This window comes from Malania oleifera, chromosome 11 (assembly GCF_029873635.1).
Source record: "Malania oleifera isolate guangnan ecotype guangnan chromosome 11, ASM2987363v1, whole genome shotgun sequence".
NCBI classification, from domain to species: Eukaryota; Viridiplantae; Streptophyta; class Magnoliopsida; order Santalales; family Ximeniaceae; genus Malania; species Malania oleifera.
The window spans coordinates 44758486-44779069 of NC_080427.1; the positions used below are offsets into that span (position 1 = coordinate 44758486).

General features: G+C 36.4%; 1 protein-coding gene across 1 annotated transcript; it reads left to right on the forward strand.

The window, feature by feature from the left end:
• Positions 1-17906: 17906 nt before the first annotated feature.
• LOC131167716 (protein COFACTOR ASSEMBLY OF COMPLEX C SUBUNIT B CCB1, chloroplastic) lies at positions 17907-20570 on the forward strand. Its single transcript, XM_058126562.1, has 4 exons — positions 17907-18486; positions 18640-18773; positions 19884-20036; positions 20186-20570. The coding sequence occupies exons 1-4, from the start codon at positions 18136-18138 to the stop codon at positions 20376-20378; spliced, it is 831 nt and encodes a 276-aa protein (XP_057982545.1). The 5' UTR covers positions 17907-18135; the 3' UTR covers positions 20379-20570.
• Positions 20571-20584: the final 14 nt, after the last annotated feature.

Genomic DNA, 20584 nt, shown 5'->3' on the forward strand with positions numbered 1-20584 from the left:
TCTAACCCAAGTCAACTGAACTAAACCTTTGAGGCCCAGGTCAATTAGATCCAAATAGAAGTCCAAACCCAAATCTTTGACCCAATAATAGATTCAGCCCAAGTACTCACATTAGCCCAACCACACTCTGGGCCCAAGTGGGGCGAGTTTGATTAATCAAAATAAAAATTGGTTACTGTTAGCCCAATTAATTGAGCTTGACCCAAATCTCAACTCAAGTGTTTGGTTTGAAAGAAAGTTGGGAGGGATTTTCTTGAGAAAATACAGACTGATTTTAAAAATAAAAAAAACTAAGTTAAGAATAACTCATCTTTGATTTGAGCTTGATAGCCTCAAATGTTCCTACTAAGAAAAAAAAAAGGAATAAATGTGAATGTGAGATCTATAAAAAAAACATAAAGAAAAAAAAATGAGTAGCATAATATAGAAGAGAAAAGGAGAGAGGAAATAGGAGAGTAAGAGAAAATGAAAGCGAACCAAAAAAAACAAAAACAAAAAAAAAACGAAGAAAAAAAAATTGAGGGAAGAGAGAAAGAATGCTAAGAGAAGAAAGTTAAGAGAAAAATCAAAGAAAGAAGAAGAAGAAAACAGAGGGGAAATGCGTAGAAGAAAGAAAGAAAGAAGAAGAAAACATGAAAGGAGGGAGAGAGAGAGAGGGAGAGAGAGAGAGAGAGAGAGAGAGAGAGAGAGAGAGAGAGAGAGAGAGGAGAAGAAGAAAACTGAGAGAAAAAGATAGTAGAGGAAGAAAGAGAGAAAGGAAAAGAGGAACAGAAAGAGGATGGAGAAGAAGACAAACCAGAGGAAGGGAAGAGAGAGAGAGAGAGGAAATCGGAGAGGAAGAGAGAGAAAAAGAATGAAAAAAAGGAAAAAAATTGGTTTTTATATTCACGGTAATGGGACACGTGTCATCACTGCATGGTGACATATGTCACATTTTGGGCCAAGAGTTGAATGGGTGACATGACTTGATCCCAACCATCCAATTTGTGTGTTTCTCTAGACTATTGGATCTTGGTCACGTTAGTGATCCTTGTTAAATTATCTGAGCCACTCGGATGGGGCCATGTGGTAGGGTGACGTCAACTTGTTGCAGAAATTCAAAAAAAGAAGAAGAAGGAAGAAATCGAATGATGCCACGTGGCAAGGTGACGATATGCTGATGTCACCCTGCTACAGTAAACTAGAAATTAAAAAAAAAAAAAGTGCTACGTGTCACCACTGTGGGTTGACACGCGACCCCCATTGAGCCAAACCGTTTGATTCGGTTTAGATTAGTCGAATCGGTCTATTTTACCTAAACCGTTTATTTATTTATTTTATTTTATTTTATTAATTATTTTATTTATTTAAATTTTTAATTAGTTTCTTATATTATTTTCGAAGTCAGGAAAAATATTTTGAGTTATTTTGGCTCAGAACTAAAAAAAATGAAAAATACAAATACCAAAAAATGAGGAAAAAAACCTTTTAAAATCTCATAAAATTTTGAAAAAATGTTGAAAATTTTGGAAAAAAGCTATAAAAATTTTGAAAAATTTGGGAATGTTTTTAAAATACTTTTTAATGATATTACTTAATTTTTGTGTGTGTGCATCCCAAAGATTTCAAAAAGAGTGAAGAAGTATTTCAAATTTCATCTGTATTAGCTTTGAGGGGGAATTTATCTAACAAGATCCCCTCATTTGGAGGTCATATTAGAAATTTCTAATAGCACTTTGATTTTCATTTGTTATTTTTAAATTTTATTTATTTGTTTTATTTATTTATTTATTTATTTTACTTGTTTATTTATTCTATTGTTTATTTCAAAGGGGTTAATTAAAGACCAGTAGCTTGAATTTAGGGATAATTCATGATTAATTAGGTATCATTCGTAGAACGGGTGTGTAGGGGGTGTTGATACCTTCCTTTCACATAACTGTACTCTCAACCTCAACTTTGGTAAATTAGACTAAGACTACTAGTTCCTTAGCATAAGATAATCTAGAGACTAATCAATGAGTAGTAATTAGGTGTTCTAACTGCACCTAGGTAAAATATCTTGTTAGTGGCAACTCCATTGAATTTTCAATATTATTATTCGTCGCCATTGCAAGCTTTTCTTTGGGACGTTGCAACAAAAAATTTTTAATAATTTTTTTATTTCTTTCTCGACTCTTCGAAGTGAATCTTTTTATTTAAAAACACGTCAAGGAAGTTTAGTATGTTGATAATATTTGGTTGGACACTCTTATGCTTATGCTTTGGTGATAACTTAGCCCTTCCTTTAAACTGCACACTATCTTTAATTTGTTGTGATTATCGGATATAGGATGCACAACGGAATAAGTAAAACACAATAAGCAAATGAAACACAACCAGAAAAGTAAGAAACAACAAGAATCAACACGAGAATTTTCGTGGTTCGACAAAGCCTACATCCACAGAAGTAATCGATACAAGAATTTCACTAAAAAATATGTAAGTACACAATACACTTCACAATGATCTCTCTTTTGTCTCAAAATATGCCTAGAACAACATATTTGTCGACCTCTCAGAGGTAGACCTGGCAAAGCAGATCGGGTCGGTTTATCCGTGGCGGATAAGGCGAATTATCGGGTGAAAAAATCATAATCCATATTCGACTCGTTTAAGTGGCGGATTAGGCGGTTTTGAGTCGGATAATTCATGGCGGATGGGCGGATAATCCGCCATTCTCAAATATAATTTTATTAATAGTTTATTTTTTATCATAATAATTTAAATTTCACACGATAACTTGCGATAAGTTTATATATTAAATTTTTTAGTAACTATATCAATCATTCAATCATTTATACTAATTAACAACTCCTGATTCATGCAAGTAAAACTGTAAGTAATAAAACATAATAAATTACTCCCAATCCATCTCAAAATAGAAACTTAAACCGTGTGACTCGTGTGAGTCTAAAATCTAAATATTATAACTGTTCTTAAAGCATGTGAGTTTCTTAAATACAACTATTTTCAAATCGTGTGAATCTCTCAAAATAAAACTATCAACAAACTAAAAAAATCTCAACCCATCCTTCCAATAACTTCAAAATCATTTGAATGCCTTGAATTAATTGAAATGCTTTCATTTGTGACATCAAAGCTTTCATCTTCTTCTCCTCGTGTGCCTATCATGAAAGAATTGAAAATATAATTTAAGTTATGAATTGAATAACATAAATTGAACTTATTAATTAACATCTCAAAAGTTTCAAGTTATCAAACTGGAAAAAAAATTTATAAAAATTTATTCAACACTACAAGTTAAAACAATAAATAAACAATAATTTATTGACTACATAATTTTCAAAGATAAATAGAAGCACTAGCTGCGCAGCCTGTGCTAGTGTAGTAATGCATCCTGCGCTAGTGTAGTAATATTCAAATAAAATCAAACAGAACAAGATGATACACTAGATGAGGTACGACCTGCTTTAGCTCGAGCAATATCTTTAGCAAGTTCTTCCTTATCTACAAAATCTTCAATTGCATTCAAAATTCAAAAGATAAATAAATAAATAAATATTGCATAATACATAGTAATTATAACAACATAGAAATATAATTAAATAAACATACCTCGTCGACTATACAACCAATCACGAGTTAAAATGATAGTTTCAGCATTATCAGGCATAAGAGAACTACGTGACATATTTATCACTTTTCCTCTAATACTAAATGCTGATTCCAATGCAACAATTGATATTGGAATTGATAAGATATCTCTTGCCATTCGAGAAAGAATCAGATACCTATATTCATGACTCCTCCAAAAGTCCAAAATATCCAATTATTTATCACAATCTACCATCTACTCTCTAAAAAACATTTCTACTTCTGACATTGGAGCTTCTTTATCTTCCTTAGCAAAAGCTTTTAAACCCTAAAAACAAGTATATAATAATAGAAATATAAAAATTTTATAGATGTATAATAAAAGTATAATAAAATTTGTACTTGAAAAAACATCTTACTTTTAGTGTCACATCAACTGATGTTGCAATAGGCGTCATATGACCACAATCATGACTAGTAGTTGCTTCAAAGGAAGGCATTTTCTTAGAAGTCGAAGGGGAGTGGTGCTTCATATACTCGTCAAAAAGAGAATGCATCTCACGCTGGATGTCGCTTACTCGATCTTTCCAAGACATTGGTTGCACTTCTTTTAAACAAAAAGATACAAATTGTATCTTGAAACGAGGATTCAGAATAACAGCCATTGCCAAAATTTTACTATAATCCGACTAATTTTTGTCAAATTTCCCTTGCATTTGACTAGCTACATTCCTTAAAAAGACATCATCACCCAATGCTACATTAAGCCATTAAGTAAAGTTACTTGTACCTTCCATACTCCTTGAAAATACAAATTTGCAGTTGGATAAGATGTCTCAGAAAAAAGATTTGTCAAGTCATAAAAAACCTTCAAGGAACTAGTAATTTTCTCAATTTCTTTCCATTCATCATCATTTGGGCAAAACTTGAAATCCTCCCCACTAAATTTGAATTAGCAAATAGCATCTCTATAGTACAAGGCACTTTCAATCATCATATAAGTAGAATTCCACCTAGTAGGACAATCTTGGCGAAATCCTCTCACACATGGCACTCTCACCTTTTCACAACATTCATGAAATCTAAACTTTCGATGTTGTGAATGCTTCACATATTTGACGTATTCTCGTATTTTTTCCACAACCAAATGAGATAATTTTAGGCCATCTTGGACAATGAGATTTAATATGTGAGTGCAACAACGAACATGAAAAACTTTCCTTCCCTTACTAAAGTATTTTTCAAGTTCAGATTAGACTTCAAAAACTCTACAAAACAGTCATTGGATGTAGCATTGTCCAATGTTACAGAAAATAGCTTCTTGTCTATATCCAATTCACCAATAAGTCCATGACTTTGTTACTAAGTGCTAGACCAGTGTGTGGAGGAGGCATGCTTGAAAAACTCAACACTTTCTTCTGAAGCTTCCAATTTTATCCACAAAATGTGCAGTTAAACATAAATAACCATCGGTATTTAATGAAGTCCATAAGTCCTAAGTAAGAGAAATTTTACTAGAATTATTCAACAAAAGTTCACGAATGTGTTCTTTTTCCTTGAAAAAAATCCTCATAACATCAACTTTTGCATTATTTCTTGTCACAAATTTTGTCTTTGGATTTAATTCTAAAGCCCATTCATGAATTCCTTCATACTCAACAAAAGAAAAGGGCACATTGTGTCTCACAATTGTCATTGCCAACTTCCTACGTTGTACAGCTTGATCAAGTTTTTGTGTATGCAAAGACAACTTTCCATCACCTTGACTCATTGAAATTTGTTTCAAATCATTATTTTTCTTTTCCATGCATTTTTTTATATGACAATGTAAGTTTGACGTCTGAGAGTTTTTACTATGGTAGAGATATTTCTTAGGACAATAGTTATATTGGGCATATTGTTTATCTCCACTTTCAATCAACTCAAAATCTGTCCAAATACTAGATGTTTTTTTCCAAACTATTTTTACCTGTGGAGTTGTTTCATTTGTGAGTTCTATGTTTGATGAAGCTGGCAACTGAACTTCTTTTTCACTCATTTCATCATTTTGATCAATTGAATTCGCTATTGACTGAGACATTTTTTTTCTCCGAATCCTTGTAATGCACTGCAAAAAATTAAGAAATGGGATTAAATATTTTCATTTTAATCTTCACATTATTAAATTTTCAAATTTTCAACTTTAAGAATCCTGAAATATATTTTAAGAGAGAAAAAAATTTACAATCATCTAGTTCATCATAAAAATAAAAATAAACCACAGAGAACTAGGCCCATTATCCTGCAACGTATATATGGCAAGTCAAACACCTAACAAATAATTGTTATAAACTATATCCAATCTATACACCAGTCCAATCTTGCCAAACAAATACACCCAAAGAGAACTAAGCCTACAAGTACATAACAATGACCATAATATCCTACTAACGTAGCAGTATCACATGCTAAATGACCAAAAATAACCAACAAGACTCCCCCTCAAGCTAGAGGGTCGATATCATAAGTTTTCCTAGCTTCTGATTAATGAATTTAACATGAGAAACCCCAAAGCTTTTATGAATAAATCTGCAAGTTGCTAATCAAACTTCATATGGGTGGTTGTAATGAGCTTTTGGGCAATTTTTTCCTAAAGAAAGTGACGATCAATTTCAATATGCTTTTTGTGCTCATGGAAAATTGGGTTGAAACTTGGAAGGAATATGAATGGCAGCTTGATTATTACACATCATCTCCATAGGTCTAGGACTCTAGAATGTGGAAAACTAATTTCTTCCAACATGTTCTTTAACCAAACAAGTTCACATGTAATACTCTGACTCAACACTTGATCAGGCCACCACAGACATAATATGTTTTTTACTCTTTCACTACACTGAGTTGCTACCAACAATAATACAAGACTTGGTTGTGGATCATTTGTTAGAAGGATGTTAAATTTTTTATTGAAGCAGAAGATATTTGAAGCATGAACATACCAATGTCGTGCCAAAACCTAATGACAGATTTATTAGACCTGTAGAACAACTGAAGAAGAAGAAGAATACTTACGAGTTACGAAGGGACCAAAGGGTATTTTGTAGCTGTGTTTGTGTAGCAAAAGCTCTTGCAGACCTGCTGGTTTGAAGCCCGAAGGGTTCATGACAAACTCACGAAGTCCAAAACTGAAGCACGAAGGGTCTCCGTCTCTCACTCTCTCCTCTCGTTCTGGCTCTTTGAAGTCCGAACAGAGATGCTCGCGGCTCGTCAGTCGCTCACGGTGGAGAATCGAATAGGGCAGCGACACTCTCTAGAAATAAAATCCAGGCTCCAACTACTGGTTGATCAGATTCAGGGGCTTGTGATTCTAGGGCTCAAATGGAATAGGGGTTGTGACTTGTGAGGTTGTCGCTGTGATTCTAGGGCTCGAATGGAATAGGGGTTGTGACTTGTGAGGTTGTCGCCTGCCGGGCTGGGCTGGGACTTGGGAGTGGGATTGTGGGAGAGGGCCAGAGGCTGAGGCAGTGAGGCGTTGAGCTGAGCGGGGCATATGGGTTGTGTCCGTGTGAGCATTGGGGCAATGGGCTCACTGGGCTGGGTGGGTTAAAGCCTTAAAGGGTTTGGGATGGGTTGTAGCTTGTTGGGCTTTCCTGGGTTAATATTGTAAGCGGGTTGACAGATATCTACCAGATAAACCCGACTCGACCCGCTAAGGGGGCAGATATGAAAATGAAAAACCATATTCGACTCGTTTGCAAACGGATAATTATAAGTTGGTTAAAACGGGTCGGATGCAGTTCGGATTAATGATTTTTTATCCATTTTGCCAAGTCTACTCGGAGGTTTCCCTTCAATTACCTAACCACCCTAGCGTTCCAATTCAAAATTCAAATTCTTTCTTATAGCCCAAAGGACTCGTAGATGAGAACAGGGCACTCGTCGATGAGACACAGAAAATCACTCGTAGACTAGTACGTCCACTCGTCTATGAGTCTTCGTATTTCTGATTTCTTGCTCTCAGTATCTCAAAGCCTCTGAAATTTTGGGCCTCTCGGTATCTACTCGTCGATGAGTCCCTACTGTGCAACATCATTTACTCCATATGCTTTTCTTCTTCCTTTGTTTATGAGCCCTAAGTATAAGAGCTACACATACAAATACAACAATCTCCACCTTGGCGATTATACACCCCTTAGGAGAACCCGAAAAACATATCTGATTGCTCCATCTTGAACTTGGAACGCTCGATTGGGTTTGTCTCCCTTCAATCACTTGGAGACATGAAGCAAGTTCAAGCAATGCTTGAACTTTTCACTAGTGACTGGTTTAGTCAAAATATCTGCTACGTTTTTAGATGTGTGAACCTTCTCCAGTACAAGCTCACCTGAAGTAATCAACTCTCAAACCCTGTGGAGCCACACATCAAAAGGCTTGGTTCTAGAATTGTACACTTGATTCTTCGCTAAATCAATAGCACTTTGACTGTCACAACGCAGCACAACCCCGTCTTATTGTAAGCCCACCTCTTTGACCAAACCAGTAAGCCATAAGGCTTCCTTTGCAGTTTCGGCAACTACCATATACTCAGCTTCAGTCGTAGACAATGCTACCAGAGATTGAACCATGGATCTCCAACATATAGGTCCTCCTACAAGGGTAAAAAAATAACCGGTTGTAGACCTTGTATCATCCATATCCCCTGCATAATTAGCATCTAGAAACCCCATAACTAAAGGATTGCCCTGTTGCTTGTCGAACATGATGTCATACCCCGATGTACCTCGTAAGTATCTGAAAATTCATTTGACAACTTCCCAATGCCGTCTTCTTGGATTAGAGAGAAGCTTATGAAAACTAGGGTATAGTCCCAAAAGAGGGGGGAGGGGGTGAATTGGGTTATTTAAAATTTTCTTTTAATTCTTTTTAAGATTCTTAACCTCTTTTAATTCTTTCAATGAATTCGCTGCTTTTTGTTGATTTGACAATCACACAAAAACTTAGTTCTTTTTATTCAATCCATAATCACACAACAAAACTTAATCAACCAATCAAACCAATCAATATTCAAATCAATATATACTATGTAACTTCTTTTGACAATTTACAGTTTTTCAAGAATTCAAGATATTGAGTTGTATGCAGCCTTGTATATATGAATAATTGATTCAAGTCCTGTGGTTAATGTAATTGATCTTTCAATATGATAATCATTATAACATCCACACTCTTTCCAAAATTCATATTTCAAATAAACCTTCCGTTAATAGGTTTTGGGTTATTAACCAATCAACGTACTCCCTTAAGGTTTCCGCAAATTATTAATTAACCAACGTACTCCCTTTCGGTTTCCGTAATCCCAAAAACAAATTAAACTTCAGCTTATTTAAAATCCAATCCATGTAGTTTTTATGATTAAGAAATATAAATCATCCACGCAGTTAATCTATGCTGAAAATAAAGAGAGTAAAGGAAAAAGAGTGACACCGGGTCTTTACGAGATTCGGTTTATCCCCAACCTAGGTCCTCGCCTTAGGCGAACCACCTAAGGATTCCACTATACCAGTTCCTTTCCGGGCGGAACAAAACCTTACAAGCGATACCCCACGCTCAAACACTCCTTCACTAGGCTAGAGTAATCACCTCTCCAAGCGATACCCCACGCTTGGGCAACAATCCAAACAATCCTTGAATCGTCAAATCTACAAGAACAAGATCAATAATCTGTGTACAAAGAATTACCCTCATATAGGGTGGATTAGTACAATTTCAAATACTATATACTTCAATCAAAATATCAATATGAAAATACAATTGAAGCTCAAAAGAGATTTCACCAAGTTTTCCTTCTAGATGAGAATCAACAATTCAAAAATACAGAGAAGGATTGATCAGTTGCTTCCAGAAAATCTCAACAATTCAGATTTGCAAAGATGAGAGCATGAGAGCTTTAAGATTATAAGAGTTTCAGCTTTGAGAATTGATTTTCAATTGCTTGGTTCAATTAATTCATTGGGTTAAAAGAGTATTTATAGAGTTTTTTTTTTTTGAGTGAGTTTCCTTGTTTCCCAAGTTACTTGGAGTGTCCCCTAAGTTTTTATAATGTTTAGATTTGAAAAGTTATTTTTTAAAATTTTCCCATTAAAGTTCAAAATTTAAATTCTCATAGAGTCAGTTGGCTGGACAGGCGACTGGGTAAGTATTTATACAAGGTCTAGTCGGCTGAGTCCATTCTGTCTGTTCAGGATTTTCAAAAAAAAAATTTCAGTCGGCTGACTAAACATAATTTAAATTGGTCAGTCGGCTGACCAGTCAGTTGGCTGACAAAACCCAGTTCATTCTGGTCAATTGGTTAACCAGTCAATTGGCTGAGGTGCTGTCAACTTCGACCAACCTTCAGTATTTTGGTCATAACTTTTTCTATATAATTACAAATTAGACGTTCTGAGTATCAACATAAAGATAATAGAAAATACCATAACTTTCATGTTGAACATTTTTTAAGATAAGGAGTGTTTAATATAGAAAAATGCTCATCAATATTGATATAGAAAAAATAACAGAATTTGGAAAATCCTATTTTGGTGCTTTTCATTCCAAAAATAATTTTAACCTTTTTGAAATAATTTTTGATCTTATAAAAATATTTTCCAAGTATTTTAAAAGGTATCTAGGTCAAAGTAATTATACTAGGAGTTTCATGTATCCATATTTAAATCGAATGAAATACTTACATAAAGACATCTTAAGAGTTTGACATTCTAAGCACTTAAGTATTCATGCTTGTCTTTCTTTGACTCCATCTTGTCTTCAAGCTTCAATATATTTTAAGCTTTTAGCAAGTTCTCTTTAATATTCATGTTCTCATATTCTTCAAGCTTTAATAGATCATCTTGCTTTAGAGTATAAGCTTCCAATGATTCTTGTGAACACTTGACCTTTTATTCATATGCTTGATCCTTGTGAGTCCTGAAATATCATCACTTAATCAAATATGTTAAGTTCCTCTTGTTTGTTATCATCAAAACAAGATTTTAAACCTTATAAGGCCAACAACTTACTCACCACACTCACAACATGTGCCAAATCTGGCCTTGTGCACACCATGACATATATTAAACTCCCCACAGCGCTAGCATAGAGGACCTTTGACATGTCTTGGATATCCTCATCCGTACTTGGGCAATCTGCAGTACACAACTTAAAATGACTCGCTAGAGGTGTACACACTGGTTTTACATCAGCCATACTAAACGTATCCAACACCTTCTCTGTAACGTCCTCAAAATTTACACCATTTTTTTAAATATATATATACACATAACCATACCTACGCAGTGGATACATAAGTCATACAACCATATACACTATACAATACCAGAATTCAGTACATTCATACTATAGTCATATAAAACAACTCCTTCCAGTATCACCTACCCCAAAATACAAAACTCTGTCACAAACTTACCCTACAACTAGGGTAACCAAGTCAACTCTCTATCCGCGAGCCTGATCTTCCCGCCTAACTGGCTCACCTGAAAAATGGTAAAGTAATGGGTTGAGATGACGCTCAGTAAGTGGAAATATGTTATTATTAGTGTGTGGTGACCGAGTCGTATAACTATAATAATAATATTTAAAACTGCATGATCTGGAAAATCTGTAAAACACCTATATCACATGTATAGTAGCTTAAAATATTAGTATCGCCTGAACTTTCTATCATTCATACTGCTAATACCATACTATATTTAATAAATGTTGTAAACTGTATACATATACATATACATAACTGTGCTCTTTTCCTGGAAATCTGTATGTCATGATTTGACCCCTCATGACAGGGTTTTGCGGCTCGTAAGCGGGACTTAACTCTAATGGACCGCGGTGGTTTTCATGGTGGACGGGCTGCTCCTGTTTGTCCTAGATGTGGCCGCAGACATCCAGGTGAATGCAGGATGGGTGAGGACGTCTGCTATCGATGTGGGAGACCCGGGCACAAATCTTGGTCATGTCAGGGATTGATAGCTCAGGCACCAGCTCCTAGACCATACCGGGGTGGTTATCAGGCGCCCCGTGGAGGACAACAGAGAAACACGGCACCGGCGAGAGTGTATACGTTGACACCGGGTGACGCCGATGCAGTTGGAGACGTAGTTATAGGTACCCTTATTACTTTCTCATTTATAGCTGTTGTTTTATTTGATACAGGTGTCACCCACTCTTTCGTCTGCGGTATATGCTAAGTTAACGGGGTATGAGGCACATTTGTTAGATATTGGGTTGGCTGTAGCTACGCCGACTAGGTCGGTGATGAGATGTAGAAGGGTACTCAAGAGTTTTCCAGTAACTATTCAAGGGAAAATATTACCTGCTGATTTGGTGATATTAAAAAAGTGATTTTCAAACCTCCAAGCGAGCCAGAATATAGATTTCTTGGTTCGCAGGTACGTTCTTCGCTACAGCTTGCGTCAACTGTTCAGGTGAGAAAATTGATCCAAAAAAGCTACCAGAGATTTGTTGCTTACAATAAGGAATCACTGAAAGAAGAATTGAAACAAGCTGATGTCCCTTTAGTTAGAGAATTCTCAGATGTATTCCTAGAAGAATTGTCTGGTTTGCCACCAGACCATGAAGTAGAGTTTACAGTGGATCTTCTACCGGGGTCAGCACCAGTATCTAAGGCACCTTATCGAATGGGCTCAGCCGAGTTAAAAGAATTAAAAGACCAATTGCAAGAATTACTAGATAAGGGATTCATCAGGCCCAGTGTGTCGCCCTGGGGAGCACTAGTATTATTTGTGAAAAATAAAGATGGAACCATAAGGATGTGTATAGATTATAAGGAAATAAATAAACTGACAGTTAAGAATAAATATCCTCTTCCCAGGATCGACGATTTGTTTGATCAGCTCCAGAGGACCCAGGTTTATTCTAAAATTGACTTGCGGTCAGGCTACCATAAAGTGAAAGTGAGGGTAGAGGATGTCTCGAAAACGACGCTTCGTATGAGATATAGGCATTACGAGTTCTTGGTGATGCCATTTGGGTTGACTAATGCACCAGCGGTATTTATGGATTTAATGAATTGAGTGTTCCATTCGTACCTGGACCAGTTTGTGGTTGTATTTATTGATGATATACTAGTTTACTCGATGAGTTTTGAGGAGTACGAACATCATTTGAGTATGGTATTGCAGACATTGAGAGAAAGAAAGTTATATGCAAAGTTCACGAAATGTGAATTTTGGCCGAGGCAGGTTTCTTTTCTCGACCATGTGATCTTTGAGGCAGGTGTATCTGTCGATCCGAGTAAGATAGAGGCAATGGTAAATTGGATGAGGCTTGGAAATGTTCAAGAGGTTCGGAGTTTTCTGGGTTTAGCAGGCTATTATTGGCGCTTCATGGATGGTTTCTCTAGTTTGTTAGGTCCATTGACGCGACTTACGAGGAAAAATGTAAGGTTTGAATGGACTGATGACTGTGAGCTGAGTTTTTAGGAGTTGAAGTAGAGGTTGGTGACTGCCCCAGTGTTGGCTATTCCATCAGGAGAGGATGGGTTTGTGATATACAGTGATGCGTCCCTAAAGGGGCTTGGGTGCAGAGTTATGCAACACAACAAGGTCATTGCATATGCTTCCAGACAGCTTAAAGAATATGAGAAGAATTACCCTATGTATGATCTAGAGTTGTCCGCGATGGTGTACGCTCTTAAAATCTGGAAGCATTATCTATATGGTGGGAAATGCAAAATCTTTACAGATCACAAGAGTTTGAAATATTTCTTCACTCAGAGAGAATTGAACATGAGGTAACGAAGGTGGTTAGAACTTATCAAATATTATGATTGTACTATTAGTTTCCACCTAGGAAAAGCGAATGTAGTGGAAGATGCTCTGAGCAGGAAGTCAGTAGAACTAATACTAGCAGCCATAAAGATTCAGCACCCGATCTTGATGGATTTGGAGAGACTCAATATAGAGTTGGTAGAGGATAGTCCTCAGGCATTTGTTGCCAGCCTGATTGTATAGCCTACATTATACGAGAAAATTAAAGCAGCTCAAGGTGACGATGCAGAGTTGGCAGAGGTTATGGCTAGAGTGAGGGATGGTCAGGGAGAGGAGTTCAGCATATCAGATGACGGAGCCCTACGGTTCCATACTAGGCTTTGTGTTCCTGTAGATACTGAGATCATAAGAATTATATTAACGAGGCTCACAGATCACTATACACAGTCCATCCTAGCAGTACTAAAATATACAAGGATTTGCGAGAGTACTTTTGGTGGAGTGGGATGAAAAGAGAAATTGCCAAATTTGTACAGCAGTGCTTGATGTGCCAGCAGGTTAAGGTTGAGCACCAGAGACCAGCAGGACAGTTGCAGTCGTTGTTTATTTCAGAGTGAAAGTGGGACCACATTTCTATGGATTTTGTTACGGGGTTACCACCAGTGCGGCAGGGATTGAATGCAATTTGGGTAGTTGTTGATCGTTTGACGAAGACTGCCCAATTTATCCCTATTAAAGTTAGCTATTCCATGGACAGACTGTCAGAGATATATGTTCAAGAGATAGTTCGCGTCCATGGTGTACTAGTACCCACAATCTTAGATCGGGATCCTCAGTTTACTTCACGATTCTGGAAAAGCTTTCAGGAGGCTATGGGTACACAATTAGCATTTAGTACAGCTCTCCATCCCTAGATAGATGGTCAGACTAAGAGGACAATTCAGACCTTAGAAGATATGTTTCGTGCATACGTGCTGGACTTTGGAGGTAGCTTGACCCAGTTTCTACCATTAGTTGAATTTGCCTACAATAACAGCTATTAGTCTAGTATCGGCATGGCTCCATACGAGGCACTGTATGACAGGAGATGTCGTTCTCCTCTCTTTTGGAATGATTTAGGTGAGAGGCGAGTTTTGGGTCCAAAGATTGTACAGTAGGCTTGTGATAAAGTTTGACTAATTAAAGAAAGAATCAGTACCGCATAGAGTCGGCGGAAAAGTTATGTAAACACTCACCGCCGGGAGTTAGAGTTTGAAGTGGGAGATCAGGTATTCTTAAAAGTAGCTCCTATGAGAGGGATTATGAGATTTGGGAAGAGGGGCAAGTTGAGCCCTAGGTATATTGACCCTTTTGAGATACTATAGATAATAAGGTCAGTTACCTACAGGCTAATTTTGCCGCCAATTTTATCCAGAATACACAACATGTTTCATGTTACTATGTTAAGAAAATACGTCCCAGACTTGTCCTACATCATTATCTATGCAGAGATAAAGCTTAAAGATTCATTAGCTTATGAAGAAGCATTAATGCAGATATTAGACAGAAAGACACAAGAATTACGTACAAAATAAATTCAGTTAGGGAAAGTTTTGTGGAAGAATCACGCTATAGAGGAAGCTTCTTGGGAGCTCGAGGAGCAGATCAAATAGAGATACCCGCAGTTGTTCCAAGAGATATAGAGGTACTCAGGTAAAGTATAATAGTAAGATAAGTTTCTTTTACAAGTACATGTACGGATTTAGTTAGTAGATAGTTTTTAGTTTTATATGTGAAATCTCTCAGAACATAGAATATAACCACAGTATTCCTCCACCATAAGTGAGGGTAAGTAATAAAATAAGTAGACTATTTGCTTTTATGGGATGATAGAAGGTAATACATATAGTAAATTTCGAGGACGAAATTTTATAAGGAGGGGAGAATGTAATAACTTAAGAATTTCTACAGGACTCGTCGACGAACACAGGGGTTTCGTCGACGAGGGCTCTTCAGGTCTCGTCGACGAAGACCCATTTCGTCGATAAGAAGATACCGAGAAAGGGTTTAAAGTAGATTGAAACTCGTAGACGAGGGTGCAAGTTCGTCGACGAACTTTCTTCAGGACTTGTCGACGATGTAACGTGTCTCGTCGACGAATCCAGCCCTATCAATAGCCGAAACTCGGATTTTTAATCAAAACTTCAGCGCAGAAACCCTCCTCTCTCTCTCTCTCTCACGATCCCCTCCCCTTCTTTCTTCGATCCTGGCCCCATTTCTCGTCAAATTGAAGATCTGAGGCCACCACGACGCTCCTGGCGAAGTTCTTTGCAAGTCTGCCGGAGCAGATCGTGGGGAAAGTTGGTTTGAAATTCATCTGAAATCTAGGGTAAGGTATTTTATTCAGATTATGCCTTTCTTGTAGTTATAAGAAATGTTGTAGGTAAGAAAATACTGATATTTTTTCTGAAAAATTTTATTTTTCAGGATGTTGAGTTAGGAACCCAATGGGTATAGGGCCAGAATTTAGTAGGGGGCTTTTCAGATTTAAGGTAAGGGAAATATGCTATGCTAGCAGTTTTAATATGTATACAGAATATTATGAATGAGTATTTACAAGCATGCAGATCAGATTATTTTTTCAGAGAATTGTGAATATTATTTTTATAGCAGAATTACAGAAATTGAGCAGGAGACTGTGTTTATTTAAATGTGTGGCATGAGTTTATTATAGTACAATATATATATAGATTTTACAGTATTACAGATATACAGATATTTAGATATTTCAGATTATTAGCAATGAATGAGACTTACAGTATTTCCAGAGAAAAATATGATTTCTAAACCATAACACTCAGATAGATTATACAGTGATAGCATCAAGATGCTACAATAGATATTATGTACAGAGCACACAGATATTATATACAGAGCATACAGATATTGTATACAGAGTATACAAATATTATATACAGAGACTTTATACAGATATTATAGATAGTACAGACAGAAAACACAGATATTACAGACAAATAATATATATATATATTTTTTCAATCAGATATCTCAGATAATACAATTCAGAATTATAGTGTTATGATTGTTTTTGAAATCATGTTAAAAGCAGCAAGATGAATATATATTTATATATGTTAGTATTACACGATATCAGATGCTTGTGAAAATTACAGACAGATATATTTACAGCAGAGCACAGTACTGTTGCTAGTTTCAGACGCGTGCAACCACATGACTCAGATAGCATGTGGATTCCGTCTAACCGTGCTAGGAGAGATTTGCAATGTCCCTAGCATGCTGGGTTGAGGTAGCCGATTAGACGATGACAGAGGTTTGAGATAACCCGCAGTGATTGTAGTGGGCCAGGATTTACATAGATCATTACAGATTGGCGAAGGATAAAGATTGACTTACCTGGAGGGCCGACTAGAGTAAGTCCAGCTTACAAGTTGCACAACCCTATCATGAGGGGATATATCATGATATACAGATCTCAGGGTATAACAGAAGTTCCTATATACATATATATCACACAGCAGCAGTTATGTTATTATATTAGCAGTACCTTCAGATAGCAAACTCAGATACACAGTTATATTTTAAAGATTACATGATAGATATATATTTTGTACAGTTTACCAGTTTTCTCATATTACAGTATTATTTCAGTATTTTAGATGATTAACTCAGCTGCCACGCACTAGTAATAACATATTTCCACTCACTGAGCGATGTCTCATCCCAGGGACTTATCATTTTTTAGGAGATTCAGTTAGTCGAGCAGATTAGGCTCGCGGGTAGATGTTGACTTGTGCTGCCCTTACAGAAAAGGGTAGGTTTTTGAGATACCAGAGTTTTGGGATAGTTTTCAGATTATAGTGACGTCACTGGGTATTTTGTATTGTAAATGTATTATAGAGCTCTATAGTTTTCTGGTATTGTATTGTATATAGCAGTTCCCAGTTTTGTATATCGCTGCTTAATTATGTATGACAGACAAAGTTTCCTTAGTGCTCTTTGGGCCTGAGATGTTATTATCAGTATTCAAACATATGACATTTATTATATTTAGAAAGAAAGAAGAAAAATGTTGAATAAATAGCAGGTCGTTACAAATCATGTTTCAGATCCTTCGAGGGATCGAGTTTAGCGTACCATAGGGCTGGTTTTATTGTTATTTGTTTTGTCAGAGCCGGTGAGTCATAGACAGTAGCTATGTTCTTTTTGGGGGTTGTAATAGTAGAGTATGGATGTAGTATGTATGTATGTATGTTGGGAAACAGATAGAAACTCTAGTAACTTTTTTTAGAGGATGTATGTTTTTTTGCTGTGTATGTTTATACAGATTAGTATGGAACATTCGTTCCCCTTATTTAGGCTGGTTGTATATGTATGGTATCAGAGAAATGCATGATATGTATGTTTAGTAACACTCCGGGTCTCAGTAAAGGATCGGGATCATTACAGTTGGTATCAGAGTAACCAGGTTGTTAGGTCTTATAGATTTTGTTAAACGAGGTTAGGAGGTCATACTAGAATATAGAAAGATAGGAACGGATAGAATGTGAATGTTGAGTTTTACTTCATAAGCCTGGAGGCAAAAATTCTATTGATGGACTTCTGTATTTTTTTGGAGTTCAAAATCACGACAATTCATTGACATTTTGTTTTTTCTGGAGGGGTGGAACTTGAGCTAAAAATTTTCATATAAATATTATATACATAGATCAACTTGGATCAATCATCTTCTACAATTCTCGATCACGACTCCATTCAGACACAGAGAATTCAAATAATGGCAGCAGCTAAATTGATTTCCCACTACTCACACCCCTTCCCCTTTTTCTCTCCCCCTTCGCCCGACAGACATCTTCACCTTCACCGCCACCAGCACCACTGGCCATGGCTGGACGGAGCTCCAACATCCGGGAGAAGACCCAAGAAGAGGCCTGCGGAGGTTCTTCTCCGAGCCTCCCTCAACGTGGACCCGCACACTACTCCATTGGCTTCTTCTTCCCTCTTTCTCCTCGCGGACGCCGGCGGCGGCGGCGGCTACTCCCCGGCCAGCTACTACACTTCCTTGGGCCTCTTCGTCATCTCCGTTCCAGGCCTTTGGTCCCTCATCAAGCGCTCTGTCAAATCCAAGGTTCTCATTTCAATTACTTCAATTCCATCTCTCAATTTTGCTTTTTAAGCAATTGGGTGTGATTTTATCTTGAGGATGCTAGTGGGTTTCGATTCGATCTCCGGTTTGTGTTCGATCTTTTTAGTTTGTTGTTAATTTTGGCCTAATGTGCAGATAGTGAAGAAGACGTTGGTGATGGCGGAGGAAGGAGAAGGGAAGAAGAAGGCGCCGAATCTGGTGGCCGGAGAAATCTTATCCTTCTTCACCCGAAACAATTTTGTGGTGACTGATAGAGGAGACGCCATCACGTAATTCTTTCTTCTTTCTCTAATTATTATTAATTATACTTTCTTCTTCATTTTTCATACTTTCGTTTTATTATTCGTCTATTTATTCATTGGCTGAGATTTAACATGAATTGTGGGTGCAATGAATTAAATAAATTAATCCATTCTTAATAAAATCACACAAGGCAATGCCTCATTCGGTGAGAAAGAAAGTTGAACACAACAACACATTATTACAACTTTTCTTGAAATTTGGTAAAAAGAAAGATCTTTTCTAAATTTTTTAAAATATTACAGAATCGTTTACTAAAATGACACGGACTTCTCTTATAAAATTTTACAAAATAAGAAATGAGGTTTTGTCTTTTTGACAAATCATAGAGAGATTTTTGAAAATTTTAAAATCTTGGAAGATTTTTAGATTTTTTTAAAATTTTAAGAGAGGTTATATTATTTTTTTACCAAACTTGAGAAAAGATATATTTTGCCCTTATTACAAAAAAGAAAGAGGAGGAGAGAGAAAGAGAGAGAGAGAGAGAGAGAGAAAATAAACTAATTTCTTTGCGAACAATAGTATTTTTAGTAGATGAAAATGTTATTACTAAAATGGTGTACTAAATAAAAGGAAGAAGACTTAAAATACTATAAATCATGAAAGTCTTTATCAATAGAACAGTACTAATTCTTAAATTGTTGATATCAAAGGATACTAAAAATATTTCTAAAGCTTAAATTGTTGTTGTCAAAGAAACCCACTAAGGGTTCCTGTCACTCAAGTACACTTAAATTATATGTAAATATAATGAGATGGTATTTATGAGAACGAATTTTAAAATTTGAATTTGAATTTATATAATTTTTTAAAGTTGAATATAATTTTATACTAGTTTTTTTTATCTTTATTGTCAAAGTTGAAAATTTTGATCCTGACGGGAGCATTATGGTTCTTCACAATAAGAACACCACTCATTTGTTCACAAGCAGGTCAAAATTATACAATTAAAAATTGTCCTTAACCCTTCTTATCCTTCTCTAAATCTCAACTTTTCTTTGAGCAAACAAAGTGTAATGTTTTATTTTAGTGCATCAGATAACTAAATACAAATATGATTTGTTATATGGAAAATGAAGGTTTGAAGGCGCAATGGTTCCCAGCCGGGGGCAGGCAGCATTGCTCACTTTCTGCACCTGCATAAGCCTAGCCAGCGTCGCACTTGTTCTTACCATAACAGTTCCAGACGCAGGCAACAACTGGTTCTGGCTCACCATCTTCAGTCCATTGGCGTGAGTGCTTTTCGCCCTTTTGCCTTTTCAACTTCTATTCTCCTATATCCTCCATAGCACTCCTGCTTCTATTCTTTTTTACTTTTTTTTAACTCACGGAACAAGTTATTATTGTAAGTAACAACTAAAGCTTTGGGATTGGAACACAGGGGAGCATACTACTGGAAGAGAGCATCAAGGAGAGAGCAGATCAAGGTCAAAATGATTGTAGAAGACGATGGGGGAACCCTGTCCGAGATTGTTGTTCAAGGAGACGACCAACAAGTGGAGCAGATGAGAAAAGAACTCCAGCTGAGCGAGAAAGGCATGGTCTATGTCAAGGGGATCTTTGAGAGAGAGTAAGGGTTTGCTGGGAGGAAACATCATAAAAATTCCTTAAACCTTGTGTGTTTGTACACGCAACTCGGGTTTATGAATATTGAATTGTGCAAATTTGTAATAATTTTTCTTAGGTTAAATTTACCGAAATTCATACAACTTCAAACTCACAATGTCAAATTCATATGCACTTTCAAAATTGATTGAATTTTGTGATATTATGTATGGAC